General features: G+C 30.5%; 5 protein-coding genes across 5 annotated transcripts; all 5 read left to right on the top strand.

The window, feature by feature from the left end:
* The first annotated feature begins 159 nt into the window (after positions 1 to 159).
* Positions 160 to 2,589, top strand: Tsp_00005 (FUS-interacting serine-arginine-rich protein 1). Its single transcript, XM_003375761.1, has 3 exons — positions 160 to 221; positions 275 to 360; positions 2,483 to 2,589. Exons 1-3 carry the CDS (start codon positions 160 to 162, stop codon positions 2,587 to 2,589), a joined length of 255 nt encoding a protein of 84 aa, XP_003375809.1.
* A 57-nt stretch (positions 2,590 to 2,646) lies between these two features.
* Positions 2,647 to 6,045, top strand: Tsp_00004 (conserved hypothetical protein). Its single transcript, XM_003375762.1, has 4 exons — positions 2,647 to 2,723; positions 2,887 to 3,020; positions 3,154 to 3,256; positions 5,772 to 6,045. Exons 1-4 carry the CDS (start codon positions 2,647 to 2,649, stop codon positions 6,043 to 6,045), a joined length of 588 nt encoding a protein of 195 aa, XP_003375810.1.
* Positions 6,046 to 11,621: 5,576 nt separating this feature from the next.
* On the top strand, positions 11,622 to 13,655 carry Tsp_00003 (putative parathyroid hormone 2 receptor). Its single transcript, XM_003375763.1, has 5 exons — positions 11,622 to 11,661; positions 12,522 to 12,647; positions 12,712 to 12,806; positions 12,864 to 12,970; positions 13,646 to 13,655. The coding sequence occupies exons 1-5, from the start codon at positions 11,622 to 11,624 to the stop codon at positions 13,653 to 13,655; spliced, it is 378 nt and encodes a 125-aa protein (XP_003375811.1).
* Positions 13,656 to 14,363: 708 nt separating this feature from the next.
* Positions 14,364 to 15,556, top strand: Tsp_00002 (secretin receptor). Its single transcript, XM_003375764.1, has 5 exons — positions 14,364 to 14,416; positions 14,776 to 14,859; positions 15,088 to 15,223; positions 15,277 to 15,318; positions 15,434 to 15,556. The coding sequence occupies exons 1-5, from the start codon at positions 14,364 to 14,366 to the stop codon at positions 15,554 to 15,556; spliced, it is 438 nt and encodes a 145-aa protein (XP_003375812.1).
* Positions 15,557 to 19,942: 4,386 nt separating this feature from the next.
* Tsp_00001 (hypothetical protein) lies at positions 19,943 to 20,730 on the top strand. The gene is given in 5 exon segments (XM_003375765.1): positions 19,943 to 19,963; positions 20,027 to 20,082; positions 20,214 to 20,433; positions 20,448 to 20,582; positions 20,680 to 20,730. 5 exon segments carry the CDS (start codon positions 19,943 to 19,945, stop codon positions 20,728 to 20,730), a joined length of 483 nt encoding a protein of 160 aa, XP_003375813.1.
* Positions 20,731 to 22,311: the final 1,581 nt, after the last annotated feature.

Consider the following 22,311-nt stretch of genomic DNA (forward strand, 5'->3'; position numbering starts at 1 on the left):
GTATTTTTTATTTTACTTTTAGCTGAATATAAATGTAAATTAAAATTTTACTTTTATTCATTTACTTTTAGTATTGCATAACTTGAACATCATTATACTGTTACGGTATCCGCCACCTTGTTCTTCATTTGATTGTGAAATTTGGTGTGGAAAATAGACATGTCTCGATATGGTCAGCCGAATGTGTCGCTTTATATTCGAAATGTACCCTATGAAGCACGGTTTGTGTTGCTGAAAGTCGTACGTACGTTCTTTATTACTGTTGTCCTTTTAGCGACGATGAGCTTCGCGCAATGTTCAGTAAGTACGGTCCTGTACGTGACGTGTACATTCCTCTAGATTATTATACTCGGCGACCTCGTGGATTTGCTTACATAGAATATCCTTTCAATTATTACATTTTATTGCAGGAGGTTGAACTGATAAAGCATTTATGCTTAGCAATGTAAATTGATTATTTTCTTCAAATTTTTTGCATTTTTATGTTCAGATGAAATTTTTTTTTGTTTTCATTACTTCACATTTCATTCAGATTTTACTTACTTATTATTCCTCAACACTAATAGGATAGAGCGTTTTTATCACAATTTCGATTGTTTAGATAGTCTGCGCTAGTAATTTCAAATCACTAGGCACTCGCGTAGTTTATGGTCAGTTATTTTTTCGTGCTTTTCATCCTAGGGGCTTTGCGTGAATCTTCGCATTGCTACTATTGGCTGAACTAATTTTTTGGTTCTAGCAAAAGGGCGTTTAAAAGACGTAAAGCGAGAATGAAAGAATTTCTTTCGTCAATTTGTTGGTGTGTAAAGTAAAAGATTCGCTCGCTCGCGACTAGTGACAAAAAAGTCAAGATGCAATAAAGTCAAAGACCAAGACTAAAGCATACTTTAAACCAGAAGACAGAGACAAGAAAGATAACTATATTTAAAAGCTTTTGGCAATCAGGTAGCAGCCCAAAAATTTCTGCTGTTTACTTTCCACAACAAAAGGGGGAAGTGATAATAATTAGCTTCTTACTGTAATTAGGATAGGTGAATTATATTGATAACATAATAGTGTACAATGTAAATAGTTTACATAAGCCTCGTTTGGGTATATCGTGCGTTTGGTCGGTTAATTATTTGCTGCAACATTCACAGCAAGCTTGTCTTGTGTAATTTAACTCTATGTGATGCATATTCAATCGAAATGTTCATTTTAAATGAAACATCGCAAAATTATGTTTAAAACGAGCAGAAATTAAATGACTATTTTATAAATGCATATTCAAATGAAAATTATGAATGGCATTCAATTTTATTAATTTGTATTTGTAATCGAATCACCATAGAATGTAAATGTTATACAGAAATTTAAATTGTAGATTGTTTGAGAAACTTTTAGAAATATATTTCTTGATTGATATTTTCTGATGAATCTGCTTTTGTAATTGTTATTCGGGTTCCTTTTTGTTTGTGGGTTTTTATTGGTATCAAACATGAAAGCATTGCAAGATGGTTTATCCGTGATGTAAACAATAAATAGTACTGTACTGTACTTGTGTTTTTCGATTGAATTGCAAGCGGCTGTTCTTTGAATTGCGTGGGTTTTGATGTTTGTTGTTTTGGCGATATAAAATTTTCTTTTGAAACTTTTCGTTGACAATGTAAAAATCGAAGAAATCATTAGGATGACACTAATGATAATTTAATCACCTTTTTATCATTTGTTTGACAGCTGGTGGTGTTTATTTAATTTCGATAATTTTACGAAGAATCCTGCTACCTGATGCAAATGTTCATTTTACATCATTTTTATTTAGGCCTTTATCGTTGTTAATAATCATTTTAATCGTAAAATTGCAGAGTAGAACTTATGTAATATGCGGTGACGTCTAGCGGTTGTTTTAAGAGGTACATAGAGATTGAATTGTGGGATTGAAATGCGGTGAATGGGCGCATATGGAAAAAAGTTTTATGAAATATACCTTCATTATATAAAAATTTTAATAAAACAAGTATTATTATGAACGATTTCAACGAATAATTTTCTTTCTTTCCACAAACAAATTGTAATTGGTCTGATTTATTTTTTAGTTGGTTGTTTTATGTGGTTTTGTAGATTATTAATTTGTTTTAATGTTAAATTCGTAGAGATTGTAATTTTTTATATTTCAAAGTGTTTTACATAAGCATAGCACATATAATAATTGCCGCTGGAAACATAGAATTCTTTATCCGTAATGTATACATATGTTATTGCATTTCATTGATCTATTTATGTGATGGGTACAATGTGGAAGTTATTTTTTTTTACGAAAATACCTGCATTTCAAGCATTATGGTAATGTTTATTACGTAAATTTGAAAAAAGAATCGTGCAGTGGGTAAAACCTGAATGAAATGTGTAGTATGAAATCTTTTTTTAATTATTACCTAGCAGTTATCGAGTTAGAAATTGGGCATTGTTATATTTCCTTAACGGGTATGGTTTACGTTCGAAGAGCTGAAAGATGCTGAAGATGCATTGTATGCTCTTGATCGTGTCAGGTATCATGGAAGTGATTTGGAAGTTGAATTTGCTAAAGGCGACAGAAAAAGTAATACCTAATATGCATACATGTATAGATTTTATTTATTGAATATTTTTACTACAGCACCACGTGAAATGCGATCGAAGTATGCAGGCCCAGCCAGAGTTGATTACTACAGGCGTCGATCTGTTTCGCCGCACAGGCGCCGTAGGTATGTACTTGTTTTATAGTTATAAAAGATCGACAAAGAATGTGATAATTTAGATGTTAATACTTCAAACCAGTGTAATTAGTTTGTAGAATTATAGATTTGTTTAGTATTGTGGAAAATTAAACGCTTTTTTTCATATGATTATCATTATTATATTTGCCAGTAAAAGTTATTGTCTTGGACGACAGAATCAAGGAATGGTTATAATTTTAGAGAACGCCGTTATCGTTCCCGAAGTCGTTCTGGTGGAGATCGAAGGCGTCATCATCGAAGGCGTTCTCGATCACCGCGGAAAAGGTAAGAGGATACTGTAATGGTAAAATGATTATTATTTTCAAATTTTCATTTGTGTCATGAGATTATTAATATGTGTAAAAATTCAATTCAATTCAATCAAGTGTTAATAAAATGTTGAATTGTTGAATTTCAGATCGAGAAGACATCACAGTGGTTCGTCTCGATCAGATAAACGCTCTGTGTCGAAATCAAGTCGCTCACGGACTCGCACTCGTTCCCGTTCACGAAGTACTGCTGTGCGTCCAGAGAACGGTCGAAAAGAAGATCTTTTAAGTTTACCCGAAGAAGCATATGATAAGCATCATGAAGTTCGGAGCAACTCTTGAAAGTAGTGGTCAGTCGACGAAATGTGGCTTTTTACATTGTTATTTTAGATATATATATATATATATTATGATTTTTGTAGTTGGCGTTACAACAGTATATCACATCTGTGCTATGAAACTGCATTTTGAAACAAAAGCTGTGTCACTTTATTAATGGGATTGGTTTTTTTCTTGATAAATAAAGCTATTCATATATTGATTTGTTAGCGTGAAAGGAAAGAATGCTTACTGGTATGATGACTTATTTTTCTTTATTCAAGTAATTAATATGCAAATTTTTACATATTTCAATGTATTTATATAAATTTTCATTTAGTAATAAATGCAACAATGATATGTAATCTTTTTTGCAGCATATTTTTTGAAATGAGGAAATTCTGATGCTCAGGATCAGTTGGCAGGTGTGTTTATGAAATATTCTTTGATGAGCTTACAGACCACTGTTATTTTTTATTTTAAAAAATTAAATAACTTGATACTGAAATATGACTGTGTACGAAGAAGTATACGTTCAAAATACGATAAAGATGATTCATGAATTTTTAAGAAATGCAATATGATGCTGAAATTTTATGACTAATCAAATTATTGAATTGATAACAGAAGTAAAATTCGAAAATAAATGTTGATCATTTTTAAAATGCTTTTAACAACTTTTAAATGCATTTTGATTTTGTTAATATAAGCATTAAAAACTTAGAAAGAACTGTAAAACTAGTGAAAAATATTTGTAAATACTAAATGCAGCAATACAGAACAGAGGAATTGTCCATTAAGCGAGAAAAATTTATATAAATGTTGTTAAATTTATTACATAGCAATAAAAGCTATATTTTCGACGGACTCGTTAAGCACAAAAGAGAAATTGTATTATATTTTAATAAGAATGCATTGGAAGGAATGACGTATGCTTTTATTGAAATTTTGCATAACTATTTGGCTTAATTCGAACAGCATGTTCAAATTTCAAATTAAAATCATATAAATATAACAAATTAGTTGTTTCATATGAAAATTGAAAAAGGGGTATTTCAGTTGTCAAATGATAAATTTACATTGCTAAAATATTTGTTTGATAACAGATACATTGCTCCTTTTGGAACTTGTGATGAATACCTCATGATGATGTGAAAATTGAGCTTATTGGTAGCTACAGATACTGGAAGGTACAAGATCATGCGATATTAATTGAAAACGCTTTTTGAGAATTTATGAATGGCACAAAACGAAGGACGAAAATCGTGAATGATGATGAAGCACAAATTGAAGCTGCACTGAAGTTGGACATAGCTAATCAATAAGCAAAAGCCGACTTGATATTCGCTACAAGCCCGCCTGAACTGTGTGAAGTTAAAGATCATGAAACTTAAAACGTAATCTGGCTCAAATTAGTATCCCTCCAGGAGTCTTTGGGTCCTGCTAGGAAAACAACCCTGTTGAAACGTCTCATATTTGGCAAAATTAGTGATGAACAACACGTTCCGGACTCATAAAAATTTCTGAATCGCAATAGAATTTTGCAAGGAGTTACTCATACCAGAAACGTTGATAATGAGGCTACCGGAAGAATAAAAAACAGAGAATAGAGAGAGTGCATGATAAAGAAAAGAGTGAAACCATACAATGCAATGCTTGCCAGAGGAAAATTTCGACTGAGAAATAGCCAACATACAGTAGAAAGAAAAACACTGTAAAGACAGTAAATAGCTGTTTAAATGTAAATGCCACCAATGTGTAAAATTATAGCACAAGGCAAATTCTGCTTTCTGACCACAAGGACAAGTAATAAACACTTAGGAAACCCACCTGAATAGCTAGCTGCCAAGTAGAAAAGTCAGAAATTACCATTTACACATCTGATACATTTCACACAAAATGGTGTCTGTACTCTGCAGCGTCATCCTGCGTGTGCTCCTATATGAAAAGCCTTCATTTGATGTTTAACATGCGATGAACATTGAGCCTTGCGAACAACCAGACAACGGAAAAGCATAGGAATTTGTACAATGAATATTGAAATCCCAGAAATCGATGGTTTTATAGAAAGGTTTTAAGAAGAGTCATATTCGCAGTGAGTGTTGCAGTTGGAGGAAGACGAATTCTCTGATATCAATGGATGGACACAGGCCAAGGATTAGAGCAGAACGGAATTAGTCGTACGTTCAGGCGTCGCTATCCGTCGGGTACGCAACGATTGATGGCTTGCTCATTCTGGAGTTTTTAAGCATATCACCAGGAATTGTCGCTGGTTTTCAACGTTGAAGCAGTTTGCCCTACAGGGAGTGGGGAATTGGAACGACAAAATGATATATGCAGTTGGAATTTGAATTATAGATGTTGAAGTATACAACGGGAAGAAGTGGATTACGTCTCTCCTCAGCAATATTCTCTACGTACCAGAGTTCTGATATAGTTGTCTATTCAGCGTTACGGCTGCAGACGCTTGTGGATACAAAATCGTGATGGACAGTGTTAACATCCGCTTGGTGATGATGAACAAGAGCGAGTTCGTTAGATACAAAGATGGCGATCTGCATACTCGTTCGTCAACACTCAGGCAAGTTGTCGAAGTCCGCATTGTCGCCATAGGCGAATGCGATATGTTGGAACTCTGGCATCCGCGACTCGGTTACATTAGTATTGAAAAAATCAAAGTCACGATGCAACAGAACCTTGTTGATGGTCTACATATTACATAGGGGAAAATTTTTGCAAGGGGTGCATTTTTGGTTTTCGAATGACATGGTATGTGAAATATAATTTTCAATGCTACATAGAAATAGTTGTTAGGTAATAGTTAAAGTTACTTTGGTAAAACCATAAATTTCTAATGATTGCAAATAGTATAAAAACTGAATGTACTTGTTAAACTGAATTAAAGAAATTATTTAAGAAAACAATTTCCCACAAACTAAATGGTATAATTTATACTATAAAAATTGAAAAAACAGAGGAAACATACATAATATCGCTATTTGCTATTGGCTGCGTTTCTGAAAATTTTTTCTATGCATACATACATGTGTAAACTTTAATCAACCTAAAACATATACATAAATAAATTTATTTTCCGCATAAATTTAAATTTAAATGAATTCAGTAGTAAATCATTATTTCAATATTTCTTTTTTAAATTGTGCATATTTTTTGTTAATTTGTTTTAGTTAATTCTAATAGCAGCTTATTTTTGTTTGTTAGCTATTGTACAGTCTTTTCTGCAAAAAATGCATGTTAACTTTGCCTTTTATTATATTTATTATTGATGACAAGTATGAAAAATAATGAACGAAAGGAAATTTATATTATTAAACTTCGTCATTATTGAAAAATGTTAAACAAATGGACCTTTTATTATGAAACGTAAACAACGAACATTTATTATGATTTTTTTATTATATTAACAATTTATTTAAATACAGTCAATATCTATTAAAAAATTTTTCAAATTGTTTGTTGTGTTGTGATAAAAGATAGACAGTCTGTCTATGCTTGATGAAAAAGGGCATTCAGCTATTATTAAAACGGTTTGCATGTTCTGTTTTTTTAATATAAGAATTTACAGAAATGAGAAAATGAGCATTTTTAAAATCATAAATTAAATGAAATATTTTATTTGGACATTATTATACCAGATGTCCACTCAAGGGATGACAATCGACCAATGACATTCTATTATTGGTAATAATGAATAGAAACATTGCAAATGGATAACAATTTCAACTGTTGTTATTCCATTCACTGTTTCGAGTGCGTTAATTGTCATTATGTTAGTCTTGGAAACGAAATGTGAATTGTTTACCTTAGCTAATATTAGCCACAGCAAATTAAATAAAAGTCAGTGCAAAATAAGCTTGAACCTCAATAATAATAATAAATGTTATGCTAGATTCGTTATCTATTCATGTTTCAGCCAGTGAAAGAATATACGTAGTACATTTTTACAGCTTGTAAGCTTTGCCATTGATTTTATTTCAAAACAGTTTTTATCATGCTGTGCAGTAGATATAAGGTACGGTAAAGCGATCTATCTGTGTACATAAAATCCATAAATGTTTTATTTACTTGTCGTACTATTAAATAATTAAATAATACTTATACTAATAAATCATTAAAATCAGCGGCAGTGTTTTTAAATACTTATTTATATGAATTTTAATTTTCGCGCATTTATGTAACTCTAATTGGCAACGAATTGTTCAGTAATATTTTTCAATGATTTGGATGTATTCTTTTTGTTTGAAACGTTGAAATATTTTATATTTACAAGACTCAAATAAGTTTCGTATAATTTTCCTTAGATGAAACAAATAAAATTGTAGCACCTTATAAATAGCATATGTATCTTATGATCAAAATAGATTTGAAATTAACTAACCCTTTGAATAGAAATTAATTCAGAAATGCAATTGATTGTTGCCTGCGAAATGTGGTCAATAATTTTCCAAAACCAGTGACTACTGTTTTACATTTTCTATCTCTGCAAGACACTGTTGATAATTCACATTGGGACAGTAATTTGTTGCATTTGAAAATTGCAAATTTTCATTTAAAATTGTTTACTGAAATATTGTTATTAAAAAAATGAATTCGAAATTGCATTATGCATAAATATGTTCAAAGTACAGTTACAAAAATGTTTATGAAACATTAAATTTATTTAATTTTAAATTCACATTTAACAATTGTTGTTGAAACCGACAACCAAATTTGGCTAATTTAGCTTTGTGCAAAGCGGCGTATTAAGCAATTCATTGCAGCAAGTAGTTTCATTGCTACTAATAACAAGTTTCTTTGCAGCATGTACATAAATGTGCAAAAAAGTATAGGCGATTTGATTGATTGTATTAGTAAGATTTATTTTAATATTTTCATCATGTGCATGTTGAATAATAATAATAATAATAATAGCTAGAATTGACGAATGAAAATTGAAAATAAAAATGTTGTTATTAATGCATCATTGACGGACTGGCAACAACAACAGTTATTGCAGTCAGTAGCAGTTGCGACACCAGAATGTGACGTAAATTTTCCTTCTTCTACTTACAAAAATGGTTCCACCATCGAAGATGAATATTAAATTATTTTTCTGATTTTTTGATTCAAAAGTAAGTTTTCCATTTTTGATGCAAAATTCTTTTAAAACAATGATTAAATATTTCGGGTATCCGTAATATTATTCCTGTTGTTTTTGTTTTTTATAACTTTTCGTTGCACACATCTTTCCTTGCAAAAGAGTAAGAGTAGTTTAAATTATTGGAAAGTTATTCTAATGACAATCAAAGGAAACAATTAAAGAAGTAGCACAGTTATGTATTGGAAGAAATTAGCAAATTCAACATTCATAACATTCATAGAGAAAACCTGATCTATTGATCGTTGTGCATTAAACTGAAATCTATTAAATTTTCTTCCTTTCCATTAGCGAACCTTTTATGTAATAAAATTATCAGCATTCGTCTAAAACGCATACAGTATTGTATAAGTGATAGAAATACATTGTACAGAAAAAATGATTAAAAAGTAATTTTCAAATGGCATAATTTATTGCACGCACGCATCATTTCTGAATTGTATCGTTTGATGTAATAAAAAATTGCATTCCATAGCTGAGCAATCTAAACTTTGAAGACAATAAAAGAAATACAAACAGTGAAATATTCTCAGTATATTATCAAATATTTTGGAATGAATTTCAATCAACGGATCACTTTTGAGAGACATACTCGAATGATATGTAAAAGGCAAATTACATTTAATTTGCCTATACAATTTTATGAATCCAATCTAGTTTCCAAGTAAAAATTTATTACTGTGGTATTATTTCGTAATGCCACAATTTCTTCAAAATATAACCTTGAAGTAAAACATCTGCTGTTATTATTTTTATCAACTAAATTTCCACAAAAGGATAACGAATTAAGAGCTTTCTTCAAATATAGCAAATTGCAATAATTTATATTTTATTTATGCTAATGTAAAAAGTTTTTCAATTTACATTTCTAAAAATGGAGTATATCACATATCAATTGCATCGAAGTTGCACATTTCAAAGCTTGAAAAAATGTAAAATAAAACGTTTGCAAAATGTTCTGTAAAACGTAGATGCGCAATTTTTTTCATCTCTGTAATTTTATCTATTTGCATGGATGGATGAAATTTAGATGATTATGCGCTGTTGAGAAGCATTTATCTGAATGCATTCAAATTTATTATATAGTCATGAAGTTCTTTTATTCTATAAAATTATCATTGACATTCTATTTTTCAAGAAATATTCATGGACATGTATATGTATAACCAATAAATATGAATGTGAGCATGATGTCTGTTTTAATTATTAAAAATTTTGAAATTTATTATTTTTGAAATTCATTGCTGTAGAATCTTTCATTATTTTTCACCAATATCATATTTAAAAATTTCATTGCCTCAGCAAAATCTAAGAATCATTTTATAGATATTTATTTCAGAGTGACATTCTACCATTTTATTATTCATCTAACAAAGTTTTCAAATATACTTTTCTGATAACAGTGCTTTCTTTGGTAGCTTTTCTGAATAAGTAAAATAATTCACATGGTATATTTTAAAGCTAGTGATAAATTTACAAGGCTGTAAATGCATCAGAATATGAACATAAGAAAAATAATAACTTGACATAATGGATAAAATCGAATGCGAGACTGTGACTTTAAATATGTGCTAGCAGTTAATGCAAAGCAGTATAAAAATAAAACGTGTACTTTACTGATGATTAAAGCTAAATTTTTTAACTGTAGTGATGAAAATAAAAATGACTTTTGCAGTGATAATTTTGGTAATGTAACAACGTATTTTAAGAGAAATCAATTTTTATGTTATAGATAATTAAAGGGTTTGCGATGAATGTTTATTTCAAAAAACCAATACACCTATATTAGGCAATTGCTTCAATTCTGATTTCATTTGTTCAATTTTAAGCCTTTTGACAATGAAAATTTGTCACATCAATATTAAAACAAATAAGTCCTAACAAAATGATTAATTAACGAATGAAATTGAGAAAAAATAGAAATGCTCATTTAGTGTGTTCTCTTTGCACTAAAACACACACTGAACAATCGTAGGTCATACGTTTTGTGAAATACTTTATTTAAATAATTACACTGAAGCTAGCTTGATGTCTAGATAAAGCTAATTTCTTTATAATGAAATTTTTTAATTTCATATGAAGTTGAAATACCGAAGATTTTATTTTCATTATTTTATTTACGATCTACAATAGCTAAATTTCTTCTCCTCTTCTGTAATAACGCACTCATTTAGATTAAAGAGAATTTCTTAAAGTTCTGGTTCAATCATGCATGTTGCTTTGCATTTATAGGCAATAGTTGATTTCCTTGTTTGGAACAGTAGGCCTACAGATACATAAAGCACCATTATTATCAGGGAATCAGCCCTTCTGGTACAGCTTTGTTTGCTGCTGTATTTATCGATTTTTCTTTGGTTAGTTGTTCAACTGGCAATTTGATAGTAAATCTTTTATTGATAGTTCATTATTCATAATCTGTAGTTAATTTCTGCAAATAGTAAATCAAAAAGTAATGAAAATAAATAGATATGCGGTAAATTCAACGTATCTTAACCAACAGCTTAACATAATGCGGAATATGTATTCATATACCATACTGCTATACATTAATCTGCCATATTATTTGATATTATTGATTTTGTTAATAGAAAATGAATTGTTTATTGTTTATTGTTAATAGAAAATGAATGATGAAAACACGGATCAGTTGCCAGCTTTCTTTGATAGCAGTGTTGCTCTGAAATTGCTATCGAATGATATTTTATCGCGGCACACTTTGCCACTTTGTCCTGTTAACAAACATGCTACTATTTCAATTAGTGTCCACAAGTATTCTTTTCTACAACACAAAAGTGCGTACTACAATGATTTTATGTTGTTAATGCCAAAAATGCAAAACTAAACCACAGACAACTTTTATCAGGCATGATAGGAATGGTGAAGCCGGTGCAAAATATTTTTGCTCATATGTAATGTTGTTTACTTTTCAAATATCTCATGCTTTCAATGTTAATTCAGCAAATTGTCTGGCAATCTCATTTATCAGTCGATTTGATTGATCATTTAAATTATAAATACCTGCCGGCCCTCTTTTGAGGCGCCAATGATGTTTGTTCAGTAGTTATGCAGAACGTATATTATGCTTATGTTAGCTCGTCTTCCATCAAAGTGACTGCTGCTGCACAATGAATTTTTTATCAGATGGGATCTTACCTAATGCAATTATTAATGGCATATTTTAGTATGTCTGTAATATTTTATGATTAGAACTGAGATTGCATATTCAGGAGTAAAAGTTAAACTGATCAACTGATAATAGTAAGAATTTCACTTCATAACATTCATTCTGAATGGCGAGGCTTTAAAACAAAATAGGCACTCAGCATGAGATAATTTTTTCTTAATTGGCATTTCATTTATATTTTTTAGTGATTATGCTGAATTATTACCCTAACTGTTAAACCTTTTTCTAGAATGTGAAATGTGAAATGCGAATCATAATGTATAAAGGACAAAATGAAAAGTTTAATAATGAAACATTGTACTATTGAAACGTAACTGATAATTGTTTTCTCTTCATTTAAGTATGCTGCGTTTGAAAATTATTTTCCAATAAAACATTTATTCAAAACGATAATTTGAGATGAATAAGTAATTGATAGCGTTGTGTTTAATTAAAATTTTCAGTTTTTAGTCGTATTTGACAAAATTAATATCTAATAGTTGTATAAATTTTGAATTTTTAAATGTACATTTAAGTAGTCTATTTTTTTGAAATCTCTGATGTAATTGCACTTGCACATGTTCCATTTCAAATGAAATTCGATAAATGTTATATCGTATAAAATCAAGTAAAGGCAAATATTTTAATCATAAAACAATTGTGTAGTCTGCTATTTAAATTAATATCTTTGCATTGTTAAATGGTTAACATTTAAAATGAATAATGACCCTTAATTTTAGAAAGAGTAATCAACGAAATTTAGTATGGATGATTGCTTATTACGCTGGAATTATACAGATATAAAAAGTCACATAATAAGTAATTTCGAATTGCATTATTCCGTTAATTATGTCTTACATTAGCAATGATTCATTTAGATGACAAATGTCCACCCAATTTTGATGGTTTTAAATGCTGGCCACCTATTTTAATAAATACCTCTGTGTCACTTCCATGCCCACCTGATTTATTGATAATAGAAAATGATGTGACATTTAATGACAGTAAATGTTATATTTTTAGAATTATAATCCAATTACTTAAAAGTGATCTGAAATTCATTTTAAGGTTTAGCCACGCGATATTGCAATACTAATTTCACATGGGATGCAGCGCAGTACGCGGAATGTCTTTCTAACTTTGCAGAACTTTATTCATCTGGAGTGATTATTTCTGAAGATTATTCTGCTATTACATACATGCACACAGTTAAATTTTAGATGCCTATTTTGAATCACTTGAAAGCAATGTATTATATTTATTGGATTGGTTACACAGTTTCATTAGTCGTATTATTAACGTCATTGGCAATATTCATCAAATTTCGGTAAGAAATCATTAAGAATCTATCAACAAATTTGCAGATGCATCATATTGTAGATCACTGTGGTGCCTCCGAAATATTATACATTGCAATTTAATATTATGCTTTGCTTGTCATTCTGCAACTTGGATTGCTTATTCAACAATAGTTTATGAAATAATAATGAAGCATTTTTTGTATGAAAGTGTGGTAAGTTTTGTATTAAATGTACTATTTCATATTAGTTTGCATTTGAAAAACGTGATCAAATGTGAATATAAAATTTAGTTAGATTTTTAAATTTAAAAATAAGAAATTAGAAATCAAATAAAATTTCAACGAAAAAAAGATAAGAAAATTGTTTGTAAAATATAATTATTCTTGAATGAAATGATAAAACAAAGTATAATTCCTATGTTATGAGAAGTATCTTAAAATAGATGTGAAACTGCAAATTGCATTGCAAATGTAAATGTTTTTCAGCTCGCATTTTCATATGTTTTTCTGAATGTCACATTTTTATTTTTATTCTCGAATTATATTTAATTTATGAAAATGAAAAGTAAATAAAAATTACATTAAAACAGTCTTATTCAGATGATTTTAGTTCAGTTAATGTATAAAGTAATTACTAATCAGAAGCTTTGATTATAGCATTTCTTGTAACTTGTATGTAAACTCTATTAACTAATTTTTCAGTGAAGTGTAACTACCATTGCCCATTAAATTTTTAGACAGTGCCTAGAAATCTATTCACTGATAAGATAAAAAAACTGTTTTAAATTCTGCAATGTCATCATGCAATAAAATATAATAACAAAATTTTCGCTCAACGCATTACTTTTCAAACAGCAATGAAAACATTTTTTTGGATAAGAACATATCATTGCTGTGCATTATTTCAATCTTTTAATTGTTTTTATCAATTTTTACGATGAGCATTTTCTGAGAAGTGCAATTGATAAGAATGAAATTAATATGCCTAATGAAAAACTTCGTTTTAAAATTTAAACATTTTAGAAATACTGCTTCATAGCTACTATATTATTAAAGTACTTTGTCACTGCTGGATTTTTTTGGATGTTCGTAGAGGGTTTATACCTTCTGGTGAGCGTTCAATTTTCTTTTCAAACTCACAATATCAACTATACTATGTGTGCAAGTATTGGATGGGGTAAGTAATTTCTTGATTTGCAAAAAATTAAATTTTCACCTCTTTAATAAATTATCTTAATAATAAATGGTACTTTATGCATTTATATTTAAATTATGAAATAAATCTCAATGAAATCAAATAAAATAATTTTAAAAATTCGATATATTGAATGAAAAAATGAGAACCTATAAAATCTTGAATTAAGCAAACTGGCTAAAATATACAACTGTGCAAATTAGCAGGTGGGATCTCTGTTGAAATATGTGCATCGTAACACCAGGAGATGTACTTGCTGATTCTCCACATTTCGAGAAGTAAATTTTTTTTATAATAATGACGAAATTTAATGCATAAAGGCAGACGATTGTTTGTTAGCATTGCTCGAAAAAAGATTTACCAGAGCAACTTCAGTGATATAACTGATTCCAAAAAAACTTTTTAAAGATGTATAATAATATGAAAATGAATGATGCACAGGTTATAAATTTGAAACATTAAAAAGTATTGCAGTGCTTATTTCTTATGTATTATGTATGTAATTATGATTGCATATTTAGGAATTCCTATGCTATTAATGATAATTTCGTGTTTTATAAGAAAAAAAATCCCACATGACAGGTACTTATTATTGAATTAAATGACAAGAATGAAGATGATATCTTACAAATTTTAGTTGTTGGAACGAACCTTCCAGAGCAGATTACATTTTTCTTGGACCCATTGTTTTTATTTTAATTGTAAATTACTTGTCATTCAGGTAAATTACTATAGTAACGTACTTTATGATTTTAGGGAAATTTATTTATATTGCTTGTTGTTTTGAAAGTTTTAATAAAGCAATTGAAAGTAAGTTATAAATGTTGACATTGAAAATTTCACTTTTTAAATACTGTTGCAAATAGATGACCGTATTTGAAGAAGGTCAAAAAATGAAGTAAGAATAAAATATATTGCATTGTACAATATGAAAACTACATCATTTCAGGAAAATAGCAAAAGGGCTTTTTCTGTTATGTCCGTTGTTGGGCACCACTTATATATTTACACTTTTTCCACCACAACATCCACCATGGCTGAAGCTAGCATTTTCATATTCTACCACCATTTTGACATCCACACAGGTGCTAAAACGCATGAAAGCCAAAAATTTAAATAACTTTATGGAGTGATTTAGGGAATTGTCATTGCTGTGCTGTTTTGCTTTTCACATGGTGAGGTAAGTGTAAATAATGATGTTAACTATCTTAAATTTGAAGGGAATAATTGATAATTTTTGATGAATTAATCATTACAAGCGAAAAAACACTTTTGTTGAAATTTGAATATTTAAGGTCTTATTCTGCATCAAAAAGAGCTACTCTCAGTTTATGGAGAAATGGAGACCTCGACAATATAATTGCTACATAGAACTGTTTGATTCACTATCAGAAGGCATCAAAGAATCCACATGCTAAAATAACTGAAGAGAATTTAAAAATAAGAATTGTGATTAACCCTAATGCGGGTACCTGTATACATATGTAGACAAACGATGTTTGAAACAGTGCTGTGATTTAAATAAAAATAATTAGGTTATTTATTTTTTTATATTTTATATTACGAATAGAAGTTTTTTTCTGTAAAAAAGATGAACAGATACACCATGCTGATGTTTTACCTCATTGTTGATCGTGCATCAGCAACACATTTTTACTGATGAGACATCAGCAAAGTTATCAGAAGACAAAGAAGTGTTTAATGAAAGGGCTATCAGCTCAGCTGGCCAGACAACACATCGAAATGAGGTATCAAAATCAAAAATCTATGCACAAAGTAAATATGCATTCATCTGCTACGGACTGCCCCAAAATCATATAGGCTACAGATATCTTTTATAAAACGACAAAATCCATCAAAATTGCTGAGATCAAGAACGTCAAAAATTAACATAAAATCCTGCCGTTCATTTCAAAAAAATATATATGTAGCAGTCATAAAATCACTAAAATGTCGTGTTGAGCTTGTATTAAATAAAATGAAAAATCTGCTTGTAAAATTATCATTAGTTCTTGAAAAAATAATTATTTTAATATCATGTACAGAGATGAAGCATAACGAAACTTCTAGTGTCTACATATGTAGACAACTGCCAGCATTAAGTTGTAAAATTTCCCGCACGGATGAGGGTTAATGATAATTTGTAAGAATTGCAAATAAACAAGACAGGTGATTCATAAATTTAAATTTCTTTAACAATAATGGATTGTATGTAATGAATTCCCTGACCCGTGTGACAGTTCAGTGGCACAGTTAACCTTTTCTTTCCTGAATTAATTTTATTCGACGGAAAAGATTTCCGTTTCGAGAATTAAAGCAATATTATGATGGAAGTATTATTTTAAAGTATAAGATTTTTACCACTTCTGGTTCAGAAAATACTTTCATCTTTAGAAGTTCGAACAACGGTAGTTTTGATAATATTTGATACTTATTTTAATTTAGTGTTAATTTTGTGTTACATATGCAAAATGTTTTTATTTGAACCTTTTTTCTCCTGTTTTCAATGCCAGCTTCTAGATGCATATTTAGCACAGACTGAATTTTGAAATAGCGGTCATAAGTGAAGTCTTCTCTGTTTAACAATTCTGTGCTGTCGTCATCCAAATGTAAAAACTGAAGCAAGTCGATGAAGCGGTTTCAGATCATTCTCTTAGAGATGCTGTTGATACGAAACTCCTTTGAGCAGTACATACTGTACATCGTGGCGAAGAAACCATGCCCATTTTTATTATTAAGCGTGGCTTAGTAAGCTACCAAATATTTCCATCTGTTCTGGCGATGTTTTGAAGGCCCGTTATCTAATTTGCTCAGCTTTCAAATTGGTCTGATCAGTTAAGAGCAAGATCATGTCTTTACTAATGAAAATTTTGAAGTACTTCATTGTTCTTCTAACACTGCAGTATTCTGAAATGTCATTTATGTACAACTCTTTATAACATGACTGCATGTGCTCACCTTCCAGCTCAATCCAATTCTTATCAACCAGTGGGAATACTCTAGTCCTTTGCCATTTGAACTATATGTGATGTGATTTCCTTATCGTCTTTGATGTTTCCATAGTCTCTTCGTTTGAATTATCACTTTTTCCTGAGTCAGCTTGGCAGTCGTAGCTTGACTGCAGATGGATGTTGCTTTCAATGTAAGTTTCTGGCTCTTATTTATCAGCGCAGTCCAAAACGATGATTTCCATTATCAAGTGAACATATCATCTTATTCTGAGACTATAGTTATAGTTCATCATTGCTGTTAATAACCAATTTCATGATACGAAAATTCAGCCAAGATTCTCCTCCCTGTATAGAGAAGGATTTCAGAATCATAGCATTTGCCCTCATGTAAACAGGTTTTTCATCAATAATGAATTCAGGAACATTAGACATCTTCTGAAATCTAGGCAGACATTTTCAGAGACCGTTTCTGTGCTTTCTAGCATATTTGCTGAGCATGTGCTAGATATACATCAGCTAGTTACCGGATAAATCACACTGATATGATGATTATAAACTCTAAATCATTTAGTCCTACTCATTTTATGATACCTCTGACATACGCTTCTATCGTTGCGACTGTGAAGTTTTTAGATGACAGCTGTTACGTTCAAAAGTATAGTTATTTTCATATCAAACATTTTTGTAAGCTTAAGCAAAATGCAATATGCAATTTCACGTTTCTTGCAAAAACGTAGGCACAGTTGGTGACTAAATTGTAAAACAGTATTTAACTCTGTTATTACCACCGCTTCCATTGATTGAAGTTGAAACTTAATGTTATTTTATTGTCACATTGTGCGTACATAATTGTGTAACAATTTCAACTGTACCACCAGTTTTAATGAATGCCCAACCACTTCATTTACCAATAATTTAAAAACAACGGAGCAAAATTGTTCACGAAAATTGCACGGGTATCAAGAATATATTTGTCACTCCCTGAAAATTTTCTAACTCTCACAGTTTGTTCGATTAGCTGTGTTAAATAACTAAGATGCAGCAAATTTCAACATTCCAAATACCTAGCTTCTGAACGAACTTTTTTATAAATGAGTGCAAAAAAGTGCATTTAGAATTTTTTACAAAAAGCGCATCTAACAACCTGAAATTTTGCACAAACTTTGTTAAATTTATCCACGTTTTAATTCCACTATGAACGGCATAAATGATTTTTGCGAATGTGCGCAACACGCAATGAAATCTTTAAAAAGACATTAATTTGAATGCATCACAAGATTTTTGAAAGCAAACTTTATCATTGAAGAATAGTACTACCAAGGACGGCTTTCCATAGAAGAAATGTAAATATTATATGAACATGTGATAACATCCAGTTTATGACAATATGTTTACCAAGTACTCAAACGGGTTAGCCTACGGCTGTACATGGAGATAAATGATCAGTTTATGTTGAATACTGGAGCAATTTGTTTGCTCAAAACTTTATCTTAATCATGTCTGAAGATTATTCTTCTTTCTGGCAAAAATATCACTTGAGGTATATAAAGCGTCTTAGTTATTCTCCACTTACTAAACATTATGTTTTAACCACCTTAGCTGTGCTTCTAGTTGTGCTTTCGTTTTATCAAACAATAATCTTACAATTTTCTTTGAAAGCAGTATTACTTGCTACTCATCCACCTCAGCATTTACAACAGTAAGTACAACTGTTATCCTTTCATATTAGGTCTTCATTACACAAAAAAATAAAATTATCAGTATTCTTATAAATTTTGAATGCCAATGGTTAAAATGCTTACACTAAGCAACATTTATTGTAAGGTGTTTGCATATTTTAATAATTTTCTTTCTCTCCACTAGCCGTATCAGTTGTTTTTCTCTATTTATTTGTCATAGCCTACTTCTATATATGTATTGTAAGAAGTTCATTGAATAACTTTTGTCAGCGCGTGACTTCAATTTAGACAAAGCATGCAACACTTGTTGCATTCATAGCAAAATTTCAAAAATTATTCAAAAAAAAAAACAATTTTCAAAACATCACTGATAGTGCAATCAGTCTAAATCTAAGGAATTTTGAAAAATTGAAAATGAATGCTTCTACGCTGTTAAATTATAAAGAGAATTACATTATAAAAATTGCTGATATGAGAAGTATTGTTCACGGGACGGCACTAAGTGTCCAACAGCTACATGTTCCTGCGTGTTCCAAACATCAATTAATAGCTGCCATAAAATTTTCATTAGGAAATTTGTGTCGTCTTAATCTGAAACTGAATTAGCCAAAAACGTCATTGAAATGTATAATTACAAAGTAATACAAAAAATTTTAAAACAAACTGTGCCTTTTATAGACAAGAAAGAAATGACCACTAATTTAGGCAAAATTATTCACGTATATTCTAATTGTATAATGTTCACGCTCTTACGAGAGACATCAACAAAATGTATATCATAAATGACAATATTATATTAATTATAAAAAAACCGTAAAAGAAATGTGCACCACAATTATGGCATTAGCGTTAATATGAAATGATCAAAGTACAAATAAAAAAACATGAAGATTATAAACATTCTAATTTAGACAGAATGGCAGAACATGAATCAGAATAAATCATTTTTAAAAAAAGAATATTAAGATGCAAATTTACAGACTAAAAAATATAAAAATCATTTGCTTTATTTAGTAACCGTTCTCTTAACAAAATGTAGCTCATTTCAAAGTCAAATACATGTTTGTTGGCAAATATGGAAATGGTAAAACAATTTGCTTTATACATCACGAAATAAATATACTACAAGGCAATTTACCCCTTCAAACCTGCATTTTTTTTGAGATTTTTAAATATGCGTTTTAAACATGTTATGGTGTGTGTATAAAAATTCTAATCGGATTTATTGTTCGAATAATATTGTAGCCATTTTTTGTAGAGCTGTATCAAAAGTGATACACTGGGACTCAAAGGGGTATACCTTTCTGTAACTAAGTGTGAAAACGTTTATTGTTCCTATATACGCAGACATGCAATAATTGGCTTACAAATAATTAGTCATGAAATTCTGTAAAGCAATTTCTGTTGCTACTTAGGCATAGGAAAACATTGCATTGTTTGCACAGGCACGTGGCTAATGTAGAATACAGTCTGCATATTCTTATCGATTCAGTGATTACTGATCAGTGGCTAGTTTGGTCTTTTGCTAATTCTCTTGAGACGTCAGTTGGTCGTCTTCCCAATCGTCTTGACGTTAGGGTTGGCGTTGGAGAAGACACACAAGAAAGGCTTCTAGAAGTTGCAGTAGGCATGTTCACAAGACACAAGGACGGACTAACTTGGCAAGTAAAGCTTAGTAGGTCCAATGTGCCTGTGCATGTTCCAGGCATCTCTTTTCTGTCCCTCTTATACAGTTGCCATGCATTTGTCATGGCAGTGCTGATGATCCAAAAGAAAATCCGACGGGTCCATTTTCGACTTTTGTGTTCGATGCGGTATAGAGCAGCAAGCAGGTTGTTCAGGTCTATGCCACCCATATTCATGTTGTAATTTTTTAAAATATTTGGGATTTCAACGTTTAATTATTGACAGGTGCATGGGGCAGCAACTACCAAACTACAGCAACTACTAGAAGTGAAGTGAGGACGCGATCTTAGTATTAAATATCAGCGATGGTGCAAAACTTTTAGAAATGTTATTGATTGCATCTGACAATAATTCATTAGACATCCTAAATGATTTTTCTCAGAAAATTAATACGGGATTGGGCAAGCGATTCTGAGTACGTTGAGGGTAGTAAACAGGATGCGCAGTTTCCGTTAAAGCTCAGTGTATCAAAATTGATACAGTTATACTAAGGAACTCTACTCAGCACCCCAAAAAGAGGCTGCAGTTAATTTTAACATCATCTTCACATCAGCATCTACTAGTAAAAAAATTATTATCCTTAAATTCTGCTCAATTCTCAATTTATGCATCAAAATGCAAATTCATGTTTTTTCGTCTTACCTACCTGTACATTAGAGCACATTATAAGAAATCTACTAAGATGAGAAAAAAAATAGCAATAAAATATTGTTAAGACAAATGTCAAGAACACATAAACACAAGCATGGCTAACAAAAACGTTTTAGTAAATAGCTATGGGGCATAAAACATTATGTATCAAAATTGATACGGTGGGCCTGATAGCGTAAAACCATTCAGCAAAATGTAATTTTGACGTCATTAGATATTTAAAGAAAAAGAGAAAAAAAGCAGTTGATTGTGATGGATGATCAGCTTCGAAAAATTTGAAAGTAATATTAGAATGGGAATATGTCAAAATAACTAATATACAACAGAATTGATGAACGTATTCAATAAAATGTACAGGGATCATATAAAGGAGGAAAAAAATTACAAAATAAATTGCTGAAAAATAACAATGGTATATGAAAAAAACGGCTTAACTCAAGCAAAAAAATGCTCAAGTTATTTAGTAAAAATTTTCAAAAATACTTGAAAATTATAATTATATGAAAAGCAGGCAAGAATTTGAAAAGGAAAAACATACGCGTAAACTAAGGCATACTGTAACCTACAAAGCGCAAAAAAACACGTGACAGCATGAAATTCAAAAAACTAATACTCTGACAACTTCTTTGAAGGAAGCATTTCCGTGCATTACAAAAAGACAATGAAAACGTAAAAGAAAAAAAGAATTTAAGAAGCTGAAACAATATTTTTATACAATAAAGTAGTGAAATAATCTACAATAATTGTTTCTGATGAAAATCTAAAGCCATGATGAATCCCAACGTAAAATCACTTTTTTATTTTGCATTATAGATCGAAGTATGAAGAGGAAACCATAGCGAATTTTCAGGCTACCAGCCCAAAAGGGATAAGTGAGCCAAAGAAAAAGAAATTTCAAAAGCGAAGAAATAAAAACATCAGAAAGCGGAAAATCAAAGAATGCGTTTACTTAATGTCATCATTGAAATATATGATTTCATCGTACAACAGTATGAATTGGGTAAGAAAGTAATATGTATCTTCAGAAATGAAATTAATTTCCATTTATTTTCTACATCCAAAATAGTGCTACCCCCCGACTATTCCCGTGCGCTTAGCAACCACCCTATAGGTATTCTGTGCGCTTAGTGCTACCCCCCGACTATTCCCGTGCGCTTAGCAACCACCCTATAGGTATTCTGTGCGCTTAGTGCTACCTCCCGACTA

The sequence above is a fragment of the Trichinella spiralis genome, assembly GCF_000181795.1.
Source record: "Trichinella spiralis strain ISS 195 chromosome Unknown Scfld4, whole genome shotgun sequence".
Lineage (NCBI taxonomy): Eukaryota > Metazoa > Nematoda > Enoplea > Trichinellida > Trichinellidae > Trichinella > Trichinella spiralis.